At 38.6% G+C, this 13817-nt stretch overlaps 2 protein-coding genes across 5 annotated transcripts in view; one reads left to right on the plus strand and one right to left on the minus strand.

Annotated features, from left to right (window-relative positions):
* The window catches only part of DIMT1 (DIM1 dimethyladenosine transferase 1 homolog), a 7486-nt gene extending 3046 nt beyond the window's left edge, over window positions 1-4440 (plus strand). Inside the window, exons 2-12 of the mRNA XM_026035499.1 lie at window positions 14-174; window positions 308-394; window positions 777-838; window positions 928-1021; window positions 1096-1145; window positions 1651-1774; window positions 1884-1976; window positions 2241-2305; window positions 2664-2727; window positions 3156-3262; window positions 3992-4440. Coding sequence (XP_025891284.1) covers window positions 14-174; window positions 308-394; window positions 777-838; window positions 928-1021; window positions 1096-1145; window positions 1651-1774; window positions 1884-1976; window positions 2241-2305; window positions 2664-2727; window positions 3156-3262; window positions 3992-4034 — 950 coding nt within the window. The 3' untranslated portion in view covers window positions 4035-4440. The remainder of the gene's footprint in view (window positions 1-13; window positions 175-307; window positions 395-776; window positions 839-927; window positions 1022-1095; window positions 1146-1650; window positions 1775-1883; window positions 1977-2240; window positions 2306-2663; window positions 2728-3155; window positions 3263-3991) is intronic.
* Window positions 4441-6311: 1871 nt separating this feature from the next.
* Window positions 6312-13817, minus strand: part of KIF2A (kinesin family member 2A) — a 50067-nt gene continuing 42561 nt past the window's right edge. For all 4 annotated transcript variants that reach the window (XM_026037094.1, XM_026037079.1, XM_026037071.1 and 1 more), the window contains 4 exons: window positions 13236-13386; window positions 11543-11644; window positions 9678-9813; window positions 6312-7947 (listed from right to left, as the gene is read on the minus strand). In XM_026037094.1, the coding sequence (XP_025892879.1) occupies window positions 7862-7947; window positions 9678-9813; window positions 11543-11644; window positions 13236-13386 (475 nt within the window). In that variant the 3' untranslated portion in view covers window positions 6312-7861. The remainder of the gene's footprint in view (window positions 7948-9677; window positions 9814-11542; window positions 11645-13235; window positions 13387-13817) is intronic.

The raw sequence follows: 13817 nt of genomic DNA on the forward strand, positions 1-13817 counted from the left end.
GCGGTGAGTGCAGGGCGGCCGCGACCGCCCGCCCGCCGTGCGCGTGCGGGCCCGGCCCGGCCCCGCGTGACGCGGAGCGGCTTCTCCTTGTGCCCCCCAGGGCCTCTCTTCAACACCGGCGCCGGGCAGCACATCCTGAAGAACCCCCTGGTCGTCAACAGCATCGTGGAGAAGGTGCGTGCGCGGCGGCGCCCCGCAGCTCGCCGCTGAGCACGCGGCACCCGGCGGCCACCCCGCTCTTAGCTCGTAGCCGCGCGTGTGTTTCAATCGGCCCTAGGAAAAACACTGAAATGCTGCTTGTTCCCAGGCCGCCTTACGACGTACGGATGTCGTTCTGGAAGTAGGCCCTGGAACTGGTAACCTCACAGTGAAAATGTTAGAGAAAGTCAAAAAGGTAAGTGTGAAATCCCCGCTCCCGCCGCTCCCCGTCCCCTTGGCGTGAGGAGAACAGCACCCTGGCCCAGAGCGTCAGCCACAGGAGGCGGTGCCGTGGCCTGAGTTAAAGAGCGGAATCACTTTTTTTCCGTAAAACTTACAGAGAATTTCTATCTGTGATCATGAAAATAACATATGGATCTGCCAAGTTGTATTGGTATTACCAGTTTACATGATAAGCCTCTATCCTTTGTGATAGAAAAAAGTGCAGACCTAACAGGACATACGTAAGAATGATCTAATTGCCCAGCAGTACTTATCTACAGTTTCTTGCAGCTGAAGTTCTGATCCCGCTAGAAGGTGTTCACACAGAAAACTGCAAATTTATGCTATGTCCTCAGGTTATAGCTTGTGAAATTGATCCCAGACTGGTGGGCGAGCTTCAGAAGAGAGTCCAGGGCACGTAAGTACCGCAGCATTGGGACACGGGGAGCGGCGGAGCTGCCTGGCGAGGCGCCGTGCGCAGGAAAACACCCCGTGTTTCCCCCACAGGTGCCTGGCAAACAAACTGGAAATCAAGGTTGGCGACGTGTTGAAAACGGACTTACCCTTCTTTGATGCGTGTGTAGCTAACCTGCCTTACCAGGTATGGACAAAGCAATCTAAGTATTTTTTTCAGCTGCTCAGAAGGCATTCTAATGATATTGTTCTTTTCCTCAGATTTCCTCACCCTTTGTTTTCAAATTGTTGCTTCACAGACCTTTCTTCAGGTATGTGGTAGATCAGATCCTTAGCCTTTCTAAGGGAGAAGATTAACTTTACCAATAAACCCAAATCTAGTGTGGGAGTTGCCAACACTTGGAAATTAGTTTATTGAAGTGTTGAGGAATTTAGTCTTGACATTACTGAGATGTCTTGCTGATGAAAATGATATTTGCACGTGTTTGTATTATTATTATAACTTATCCCATGGATAAACAGGGCATTTAGCATTTCAGATGCCTTCCTACCTTAGGAAGTAAAGGGGAAAAGTTGAAGTTCATAGTGTCTAATCACCAGGACTAGGTACTTGTATGTGTAGTTCAGGATGTGAGCAGTTCTTGATTGCTCTCACTGAACTGCTAATTTTACTAATAATACCGAGGTCTGTATGACAGAGAGTGCCTGTATGTCTGACTTTCATTGCTTTTATTTGTTGAGGGGAAATCTGTGTTTAGTTGACTTTAGCCTTAAAAGCTGAGAACATTTTGAACTGCTCCTTTCTGTCATTCTCAGGTGTGCAATACTTATGTTTCAAAGGGAATTTGCACTTCGTTTGGTTGCAAAACCAGGGACTAAACTCTACTGCAGACTCTCTATTAACACTCAGTTATTAGCTCGTGTGGACCATCTGATGAAGGTTTGTCAAAAAAAAAAAAGCTGATTTTAAGAATGCTAAAAAGTTGATTTTAAGAATGTGAGAATTTGCTGCTAACTTATATAACTGCCTGACTTCTCCTGACTAACAGGTTGGAAAGAACAACTTCAGGCCCCCTCCTAAAGTTGAATCCAGTGTTGTCAGGATAGAGCCAAAGAACCCACCACCACCTATCAACTTCCAGGTAAGCATCATATATTCACCATATAAGTAACAGGAGCAGCGGTTACTTTACTTTTCATTTCATCTCTGACTCTTTGTGGATAATGAACTTTCTCCTCCACTTCTCTTTGCACAAGACAGCACAGCCTTCCTAGTAGTTAGAAGGATATTTTTCTTAAAATATCATTTGTATTATTGCTGTGAAATTGCCTGTAGTGTTTATTCTGAATTTTTTCTTGCAGCTGTGTATTCCTTTCAGTAAATACTGTATCTTTTGAATTTTCAGGAATGGGATGGTCTAGTAAGGATAGCCTTCGTTAGGAAAAACAAGACACTCTCTGCAGCATTCAAGTAAGTAAATTCTGTTAGCAGTTTTTCAAAGTTTCAGAGTCTGTCCAGTTAACCACTTCATTTTTTTTCTTTTTTTGCAAATGTCTGGTAACAATTATTATGAATCAGTTCTGTTCATAGAGGCGTGCAATGCAGGCGCTGAAACAGTCCGAGTTAATAAAAATGGAGAATTTATGCTGATATTAGAAACTCTCCTCAAGTGAAACCTTTAGAAAAAAAACTCTTTGAGGCGTTCAGCTGCGTTTCAAAACAAAAGCTCTGTGCAGTCAATGCAATTTCTTTTTATAGTGAAGACTAACAACCACTCAGGTTAAATGAACTGGTGGTTTTGCATTTGACTAACTTGCATTTCTTTCAGATCAAGTGCTGTAGAGCAGTTGTTGGATCATAATTACCGAATTCATTGTTCCTTACATAATACAGTAAGTGCCTTTTTAATGTACTAAATTGTATTGCTGTGCAGTGTGACCTAAGCACAATATTTGTTTAAAAAAAAATGCTAAAGCTTCTCTAAAACAGAAGAAAAAATTTGTTCTTTTGTTCTTCAAAGAAAAATATATTTTTTTTTTCCTAAAATAGTGTGTGTGGGGAAATGATAGTGTTGAAATACTGTTTGGTCATACTGTTGGTAATTGTTTTGCATTGAATTAGTCGAGGTACAAAATCCAGACGCAAGTATGTATCAATTCTGAAACGGGGCTTAGGGGAGAGAGAGGAGAGCGAAAGTGCATTAAATTATCACTTGAAACAAAAATTCTTCAAGAAGCAGAAAAAAAGTAGACAAGTTAAACTATTTTTAACCTTCTTCTATGTTATGAATGAAAAGCTAACTTGTATCTTCCATTGACAGGAAATACCAGAAAATTTCAAAATTGCAGAGAAAATACAAACAGTCTTAAAGAATACAGGTTACTCTGAAAAACGTGCCCGTTCAATGGATATAGATGACTTTATTAAGTAAGTCTGTTCTCTTTATTCCTTCCTTTAAAGTTTCTTCAAGTTCTATCTGTATTTGTATCTACATGGAGCAGATTCCTACTGTGTTATGTAGGAATAGCACTAGACTTCTGAATAACACATACGTCCTTCTTCCAGTCCTGAACATGAAGGAACAGTTAAAACCTATTATATATATCACATATATATATATAATTTTTATATATGTATATATATTAACTGCTTATGAGAAGCAACTATTTTAAGATCCCAATTTTTATGACTGATGTACTAGACATATCTACATCCTCTCTAAAAATGGTTCTAATAGCAAAGTTGGTAATTAGAAATTTCCCTAGTGATTTGCACCACTCTCTACTTTCTATTTTGAGGATTTGACCTTAGTCTACAGCATAATCTGGAAGTGTTAATTACATAACTAACTGCTGAATTCTGGCTTCCTTCTGCTCAGATAATTTAATTGGCCATAGTAATCATCTTCTAATTCAGGATAAAATTCCCAGCTGTTCCTCAGTGTAACCATTAGTGGAGCTACTGTTCTTTCAGGAAATATAGTAAATTTGCTGGGCTGCAGTTGCCTTGTAACAATTCTTCATAGCAGCTGAACAACACCACTAGATTTTATGACTCTTTCCTTTCCTTATCCTATGTTCGTTACTAGAATGGCTTGGAAATTATTTTATCTGAAATATAAATTAGTAGAAACTGTACCATGATTCTTTTTTCCAGACTTCTACATGGCTTCAATTCAGAAGGCATCCATTTCTCTTAAGTTACCTCAGAAGAAAGAAAGATATTCTGTGTTTTGTCATCCACGTCTTCCTGAAGCTATAATGACTGCACTGGGACAATATATGTTCACAAAACAACAAATACAGCATGCATATTCTGGGTCCTTTTAAGAACATTACATACCATTTTATCTCAGACAACAGGAAGAAGCTGCCACTCCATATTTTACATGTATTAAATTTTTTCAAGACCAAAGTGGTGTGTTGGACTTCCATGGAACTGCAGATTTTTAAATATATCCTACTGCCATGTGGATTAAGGCTGCCATAACTGAGAGCTGTGCTGTCTTTTCATGGACTTTGTATATCCTTGCAGTATTCACAGTGTAACTCTGAATTCAGATTTGGGCAACAAAAATAGATTTTTAGCCATGTAATTTGTTTTTATGTATATTTAAACATTTTCTTCTGCTCTGAAAATTTCTTTCGCTTGTCTCTTCCATTTGTCCTACTGGGAATCCCGATCAGTTAAGATGTATTTTTCAGAAACAAGGGCATCTCTGGGGCTGGGTTTCGATTACAAAAATGTTACTGAGGTTACCTAGAACTGCCCTTCTCCACCCCGCTTCAGCCCTTCCTCGCTGCCATCAAACCACTCTAGGAGCCAGCAGTGAAGTGCCAACAACAGGGAAGTTCCACCCTGAGACAGGGGTGGAAGTTTTTAGCCTAGATCAGAAGGGTTTTTTTTTTTTTTTTYTTTTTTTTTTTTTTGGTAAGCCTTGAAGGAATGCATTCCTACATTTGATAAAAATACTTAATGAAATACTTACTGAACTATGTTAATAGATTTGGGGTTATATATTTGTTACTAGGGACATAGCAAGTTTTACTCGGGAAGACTGCATTAATTCTATATAACACCCATTTAAAAATCCACTTTATTTTGTTATGATTCAGAAAAAGACCAACTCTTGTAGCACAATGCCAGAGTGAAGGCACGGCCCTGTACTAACATGACTCATTTGTTTATATATGGCATATGTCCTTCCATAAATACAATTGTAGAAGGAGAAGAGACATGCAACTAGCAAAAAAAACTTCTCCAAAATTAATTTCATTTTTTAAGTCTTAACTAGTGATGCAGGGATATATTCATACTTCAGTCATTATTCAGCAGATGTCCTGAAACAAGGGCTTGGAAAACTGCTCATTTAATCTATAATTTCATGATTATTTTCATGCTGCTTCCCTGCATACAAGATGCATTCATGACTGGTGTTAAGTAGGTACAGAAACATACCAAGACCTGCACCGAAGGATCACGTTGGAGAGGTGTGACACACTCTTCTCACACTTTCAGACAGGAAACATCTGCTCTTTTAAGTTCAGTTCAAGCAATTCAGTCCATCATAGCAACAGGCTGCAGGATCGAGTGCCATAAAAAGTCATACTAATTTTGTATCTAAATTCTCGCTGTTTCAGGATTGGTGTTAACCTGCTCTTTACAGCACTGGCCTGCAACAAAGGCTGTTTCTTAACATCCCTCCTGCTAGACCCACAATTTTATTTTACATCTGCTACCTAACACTAGATGTGTTATTTACAAAGCTTAGTGAAAAGCTGCAGGACTTTTTAACTGCCTCTCTTCTGTCTCTCCTCTTTGGTACCTGCTCAAAACCACTGTCTTTGTGCAGCCTTTGGCTTGCATGGAGCCTCGAAGAGCACTGTAGAGCACTCATCATTTCTCATGCTAAATCCCTCTACAGCAGCTTCAAAAGAACAAGTAAACAAACAAATAAAAGCCTTGGCTACTCCACTTAACCTGTACTAGCACCTATGACCCGAAGCAGCTGCCTTCCAGCTCCCCTCGCCCCTTTTTTCCCCGCCTTTTACCTGTGATGAAGGATGTTCTTGAACAAATGCTCAGAAGGATCAGTGATGGTTCACCGAGAGCTGCTGCAAAACTAAGGTCAGGAAAATACTTCATGGAATTTCTTCCAACATTACAGGCTTGCACAGAATGGTCATTTCCAAAAGTAATCAGTGTCAAGTGAGAAGCCTTTGAAATATTTTTCAAAACATAACTCAAACACATTTACAAAGTAAAACCCTTCCCCAAAGCAAAATATAACTTGCATAGAAGTAAATTCTCATCTGAAATTCATTTAATAGCTTAATTTATTAAACACATTGTGTAAAATCTACATTGTTATTTCAGTTTTCATGTTTACACACAAGAGAATTTTTTTTTTTTCCACCATGATGCGACAAAAGCTTCCCATAGCTACCTTCCTATGGGAGATACAAACATTAAACACTACAAGAATTCCTGGCTCATTTAACTCTCTTTTTCATTGCCTTCCCTTTATTTCCCTCCGGCCCTGGCACAAACAGGCTTGTATTCCAAAAGCAATTTTTAAGCAGTTCCAAGGAAAGTCTGCTGATATGAACTCCTGGAAACAGGGAGAACTCCTAGAGAGGTCTACAATTCTTCATTTGACAAGAAGTTCTTACAGGAAAGGTCAATCTTTTTTGTTGGATATTGACTTGCAAAAATAACTTGAGTGCCACCACCTGAAAAGTGACGATACTTGGCGCCATTTGTGAGAATTCAGGTACTTGTGGGATTTCTATTAGCACTAGGTAGAGGTATTGTGCAAATCCTCAAATGATGCAATTTCACCCCACTTTTCAGCTGCTGGCACTGCACAAAGGGAAAAATAGGTATTAGCTACTTTCTTTAAAGCAACAGAACTACTCAGCTACCTGCAAACTACAGTTAATGTACATGTAAGTTTGTCATGCATCAAAAGCCAAATTTTAACAGTATGTAAGAGGGTACAATGTACTTCTTTAGCTGGATCCCTGATCTTTGACAGTTATCCTACTCATACATAGAGGTCAGACTGCACCTTTATTCTGACAGCATTATCACACCATACCACATATTGTATATCTGCATTATCCTAAGATACAACTCTCCTCAGTACTTAAACATTACCCTTTATTATACATCAACTAATTTATATTTGTGTTTTTGTTTTTTTTTGTTTTGTTTTTACAGAGAAAATGTTAGAATTATATAGCCACTCTTTATGATATTCAAATAAATCTAGATTCCAGATTTTTTTACAAGGAGGATGAAATGGGAGCTGTTTGTCCACTCCAACAGCTCCTGCGGTTCCTGTTCAAATGATATGGCACATCCCGTGAAATGAACTAGCCACAAAAAAAAAAAAAAAAAAATAGTCTCAAAACACATTAAAAATGTACACACACTAAAAGTAATTTACATTGACAAATAAGGAATGTTGTTTATTAAGGCTGTGCTTCGTAATGAGGATGTTTAGGGTTAAGTAGCCTTCATCAAGGCACAGAATGGGAAGAGGTGAGCACAGCTGGCTGCAGAAGAGAAGTTATGTACAACCACTAGTGAGGTGTGCATGCACGCAAACACAATTTAAAACTGCACAGCTGGTCTTCGTAACAAAACTGAACATAGTTAAAAGGAAATACTGCAGCATTTTGAACAGCCACAGTTTTACTTCATTATTAAAAACATGGCAAATATTTCCAAAACATAAAATTCACAATTTGAATAAATGAAATATTTTAAACAAAGTGCTTCACAGATCTGAACCCTGCATGGTTGTACTGTCTGGTCTAGAAGCATTTTGTAGACATCATAGGAGCATTTCACACAAAACTGAAAATGTCACTCAGGTGAATAAGAAACAGGACATTTCCACAGACATTTCTAAAGTTTTTCACTTTCAAGTAGTTGAGTTCTTACGGCCACTGGGTTTTGTAACAAATGTGTGCTACAGCAGTACGGGTTCGTGGATTCCTTTAGCAGCAAAGGCCCGTTTCAAAGGGCACGTGGTCTTTTCGGATTGATCTGTTTACTGGCCTGTTCCTCTTCTTGTAGAGCTGCCCGGAAAGATTTCACTTTATCTTTAATAGAGAAAAAAAAAAAAAAAAGAGAATGAGTCCTGATGTGCTTGTGCCCATCGCAGATGCTGCCACTGCACGCTGCTGCTCCACATGCCTTCCCTGATGCACAACAAAGAACGTTCACTCCTCCACACACACAAGAAGAAGCTGAGGCTGCAAACCACAAGAGGACTGAGAGAGGCTTAAATTCAACGCTCACCTCCCTAGCAAGTTGCTTAGCAACTCAGGCCCTTCCTAGATGCTGCTCCTGTCTCTAGGCAGGATAGATTAAGAAGCTGCCCGGTTGCATTCCCGACACGTAACCACTTCACACTTACGTTCTGCTTCGAACTCACAGCGTATGCAGCGATTTCCTTCTTCCCAGCAGCATCCCAACCACCCTTAAAGGCTTCCAAAGTGATACTCAGGTCTACAATCAGTCACTCTTGTGCATCTAAACCCCCCCAAATTCGATTCTCCTGCATTTTACCATGAATGCATGGTAGAAAAGCATTCAGGATTACATTTTTGAAAATATTCACCATAAATAGATAAATGTACCATTCTTAACATGAGAACTGGAGAAACCTGAGGAAGGAAATACGGCATCCTTTCCTATTTCTATTCCTCTCCTTTCTATTCCCCCTGTAATAAGCTCAAGAATGTGAAAAGCAGAACCAAAATGAAAGTGTAATCAATCCCAAAATGACAGGCATAGGAGCTGAAATATTCAGTGACCATTATGGGCCGTGAATAGAGCACAAATGTTGTGCTCTATGCAAATAGAAAAGTTATAATTAGATGCAAAAGTTATAATTAGATGCAAATGCAGCATCTAATCATAACTGAAGACCAGGGAGACAAATTGGTGTTCCACCACTGCTGATATCTCACACCAACTTATGGTGAAGGGAAAACCATCACCCAGTTCATAAAGCAGAAGAAAAGCACCTCCACTTCCTTGCTACAGTACACCGTGGCCAACATACACTTACAGGGTAAGCAAGCCACATCTGACTTGCTTTAAGCATTCTTCTAGCCTATTGCAGATAATCAAAATGAATATAATCAAAGATTTTGTCTTCTAAGGCATTTTATAATGTGGTTCTAACAACAACAAAAAAAGCCTTAAGTCCTAAACCCCTTGAATTTCACCACTTATAGTGTGTGTCATCCAAGGAGACCCAGAACATAAAATCAAAATGCAAGACTCCCTATATCCCCATTCATCAGGTACCGAGCTGACAAGATGATATTAAAAGATATGCTGAAGAATCTCAAATTTGGACGCTAAAAAATATCTGATTTCTTTTCAGCTAAGAGAGGCTGACAAAAGACAGTCGGGAATACTGATGAGTCAAAAGATACACTAACAACCAAGCTACTCAGGGCTTGACACAGACTGAAATGACAGCAGCCTCCCTGGCACACTGCAGTGCAACACAGAAGGAACTGGGAGTTCCTGCTATCTGGTCCTCATCGTTTTTTTGCTTTCTCACCTCTTTTTTTCCTACCTCCATCCTTTATTTTGTAACAAAGCAAAGGAAAAAAGCTGCAGGATCAAGTTTGTACTTTCTGGAGGTAAAGCAGAGCCTTTTCCTTTAAACTAGGATAAACTGAACAAACTTGCTCTTTGGCAGCAGAGCATAGGACAAAGCATGTCCTCACAGAACATGCAGGACAGCATAGAGGAAAATATATCCATATTCTTTTGCTATTAATGTACACAGAAGTGACTAAAATCAGTTTACCTCGAAGTTCAGTCAGAATATCAATTTTTTGCTCTAGAATTGCTTCAAGTTGGGTAGCGTAAGAATCCACATCATAGTCCACTTCTTCTGTCATCTCAAGAAGAGCTTTTTCATCTTCCAGCCATCTAATAGATTCCTAGAAAAAAGTTAAAGGAAAAATAAATACATGGACAAAGGTATGAAGTTCAAAAGAAACAGCTGAATTACTCCTTTTTCAAAGCTGACCACACTTTTACTGTCTAGTGACTACACTGTAACAGAAAAGGTGAGAAAAGCAAGGAAGAAAGGAAAAGAGGGAAGGTCTTGCAGAAAATGAGAATACAAGCAAGAGCTTAAAAAGCTTACAGACTAATGCAAAGCTATGATCAGGAGAACTGATTCTGCTAGAAATGCCTTGATTTAGAAAAAGAAAGCAGCTGACGGAGTTCTATACATGCTGGATCTGAAATACTAAAATTAATTCCTCCCCTTTGTGCTCAGTAACACTAAGCAAATCCTATGTATGTTTTTGGCATTCAGGACAGATGAGTTCACACTGGTGGCATAGTATTTATCTCATCTAATGTAAACATAATACATCTAAGGATTAATGAAAGGCAAGCATCTCTGGAGAACCACTGATGTCTTTTAAGACATTTTTGTCACGTTAAGAACTGTCTGGCACAGCTCAGAGGCTGTGCATTGGTGCAGCCTGCCTTCACTCATTGTATAAACCATTAAGCCATGCTGTGAACGAAGGGAGTTGAAGCCTTGGACACGTTTCCTGCTGCTGACTGCTGGGAGGAGCTGCAGTCTCCAGCAGAAGGCCAGATGGACACAGACAAGCAGTAACATCAAACCCACGTAGCTTGTCTCTCCCATAGTTGTAAGCATTAGGACACAGCAACAGCATATGGTGTATGACTGTCACGCTGCTGCATATTTTACCTCAGGGCTAATGATTTTTAGCTACTAAAATCTCTACATCTGTTCTAAAAATGTGTTATTTAACATCCTACTGTATTATATAAGCACACATTAATTTTCAACTAAGTTAGATGCCTTTACTGAGGGAGATGGGTGTATTCCCTACACAAGGTTTAATGTCTGCTGTTCATCTGTAGCAGACATGCCAAATGGACAGCCTGCCTTAACACTCTAAGGCTACACATAGAAGCAACCTCCATTCCCATCTGGAGATCATTCATACTTATTTTTATTACAACTTACTCTGCAAATGCAAAAGGATTCAAAGCGCTACCAGTATTGCTGTGTGTTCCCAGTACCCTTCCAAAAGACCCTGACTAGTGGCAAGAGGAAATCTTTACTTACACCCCGACAGAGCAAGGGAACAGGCAGTTAGAAATATTCCTGTCTCTTCTAGGGAAACTCTTAATAGAAATGGTGCTAATGGAAACATTTCTGTTAACTGCCTGCTTCAGCAAAGGAATGTTGTCATGGATTAGACAGTGAAATTGAAAATGCAAAACCAATCTGAGAAAGCTCCTTGCAATTACAAAACATGGTCATTAATGCTTAAAAAGGACTAAAAGAGAATGTATCTCAGTGTTAAAAGAAAAAAATAGGAGCTTTTCTTATGCTACTTATCCAGTTAGAAAGTTCATGAAAAGAAAAATTTTAGTAGATCTCCAGAATGACAGAAAAATAAGTTTCTCTTACCACCAGTAACACAGACAGTCCTATTTATGGCTCTAAACTAGTTCCTTGTTTCATACAGTGGCCTTAGTGCAATAAAGCAATTTAGAAATCTGTTTGACTGCAATAGAATTACCAGATGTTATCCTGTATCTTAAGAATATGAACCTTTCTTGGAGAATCCTGAATTCCTGGGTTAATATAAAACAATGGAGAATCCCATCGTTTACCTGAAAGACAGCCCTGTGATCTTCAACAACTTGCTCCTCCATTTCTACCATCTGCGACACAGCTTCATGGAAAGTAAACAACTGTGGAGAAACTTCCTCTTCCTAAAAACAATAGTTAAGTTTGTTATACTGGAAAGAACTTGGCTAAAGGAAATATATTGAACATGTTGCATCCCATCACACAAGATGAAAAGGAATACATGGAAGGCAGAATTTGTCAAAAATAGACTTAGAAGTTATTTCTGACATGACAATCTTCAAAAATCAAGGGAGATGGGAATAAGATCAAAATGCTAACAAAGTGTAATTTATATTCATTAAAATTTTCCAGTCATTCATCCCAGTGAATAGTGACAAACTGAGAATTCTACGTAAGGAAACCAAGTCAAAACAGTGGAAGGAGGAAGTCAATGGGAGAACAGTCATTTCTAGCAGGTTTTAGCAGCTACAGAAAACTTGTTTGCTGTCGGGGCCCTTTTTTTCTGCACAGCAAAACAGACAATATCTTTTGAAAATAGAGAATGGCATTCAATACATTTGGGATATCAAAATGTACTTTGTTGGCAAAGAAGTATAATAAATGTAAAAGGGAAAAAATAACAAAGTAGCTGTTAATATATCAGAAGAATGCAAAATATGGTATTAACATACTGCGGCAACACATTGGAATTTTTCTTTAGACATGAATAGTTAACAATCAAAGGGGAAAGCAGGCAGTTGGCTGGAATTTAAGTTTCAGCAGGACAACATGGTTCCTTATAGCATGCCTGTGCATTTTTAAAAATATACTGCAGAGCTTAATCAAATTCTACTTGAACAAGGGAAAGTATGGTATGAATGGATATTTAGGTGGAAGGATTGTCCAGCAGGAAGCCCTAAGAATCACACATAATATTCTTAGAAAATAGAGTGCTAGAAGAACTAGGTACTAGAAAAAGAAGCTCCATGGAGAGGTACATGAGAAAGCAGAGATGAAATAAGGTAGCATAGTAAAGATTTTTCTTTCTTATCCTGGACCAGCATTTCCACAAACTGGTTTTTAATTCCCATTGAACATTAAAAGAATAAGAACTAGAGCTGACAATCATCTGCCTGTGAAAAACATCCTTAAGAGGATGCCTCTTGGTTCCAGTCCTCCACTCATCCCCCAGGAAGACACACTGGGAAGACGTTTGTGGCTCTTTCCCAGCCAGTGGGCTGAGGTTTCACTTCCATGAAAACCAGGATGTGGGGAAATAAAAATTTTAACAGCCACATTTCTAAATGTTGAAAAAAAATGAAAATTGATTTGAAATCAGTGTTACATGCCTGGAAGATAAGGTTCAGAAACACTTCAGTATTAAATAAAATGGATGGGCTTCCCAGGATACTTCTAAATTCTCTAAAAATAAATGAAGCTATACTGGAAAAATGCAAACAAAACAATGAGCCTAGAGCAGACACTGTGTATGTGTTAATCAGAAGTTGTAATCAGCAGAGAAGAAAGACTTAAACATTTTCTCCTCACCATCCAACAAAATAGACTTTTCTGTATGGGAATAATATAATAAAATACCATAATATTAAATGGTGAAGTGTCAGGCTGCACTTATTAATGATATTGCTAATGGGCTATAAATACACATCATTCTGCTGTGGTTCCAGCACTGTATTTATAAATACCTCTCTATATGTAATTCTGTAAACTACTCACATTTTGTTCACAAAGTAGTTTGAGATCATCCCTCTGAGGAGAGCTCCCTACACCCCACTGGGTCTCTAAGTCATCGATCTGATTTGGAGCATGGTGTATAATTGGACGGATATCTCCTGCAGCGCTAGGATCAACCGTCAGTTCCTTCACTCTACAATCAGAAAATATTTCATTTTTAAATTAGTAACTTCCTTCACAAAACAGTCACAATGAAAAAAACAAAGCTCTTTGGATTTATATGCTATTTACTTCATTTTCTAAGGAGGATGATGATGTCAGCTTCATAAATTTAATGTATTTTCAATGCCAAAAAGGTTCCTAAAAATCATAGGCCATTGAATTTCATCTATTACAGGTGAACTAAAACAAAAGGGATTTTTTTTGGAAAGGGTTTTTTTCTTTGGAAAGACTGGTTACTTACTTACTGGTTATGAATAATTAAGAAGGGAAAAAACCTAAATCTTCAATATTAATAACTCTTTAACAAGCAAACAATATCTGAAAATTGTAAAGACAATGTCATATAGCCAGCACCCTAAAGATCTGACCATCTTTCTTTCTCTGTGCAGACAATTTTGCTTT

Source organism: Nothoprocta perdicaria, unplaced genomic scaffold (genome assembly GCF_003342845.1).
Source record: "Nothoprocta perdicaria isolate Ctin4 unplaced genomic scaffold, notPer1 scaffold_1, whole genome shotgun sequence".
Taxonomy (NCBI): Eukaryota; Metazoa; Chordata; class Aves; order Tinamiformes; family Tinamidae; genus Nothoprocta; species Nothoprocta perdicaria.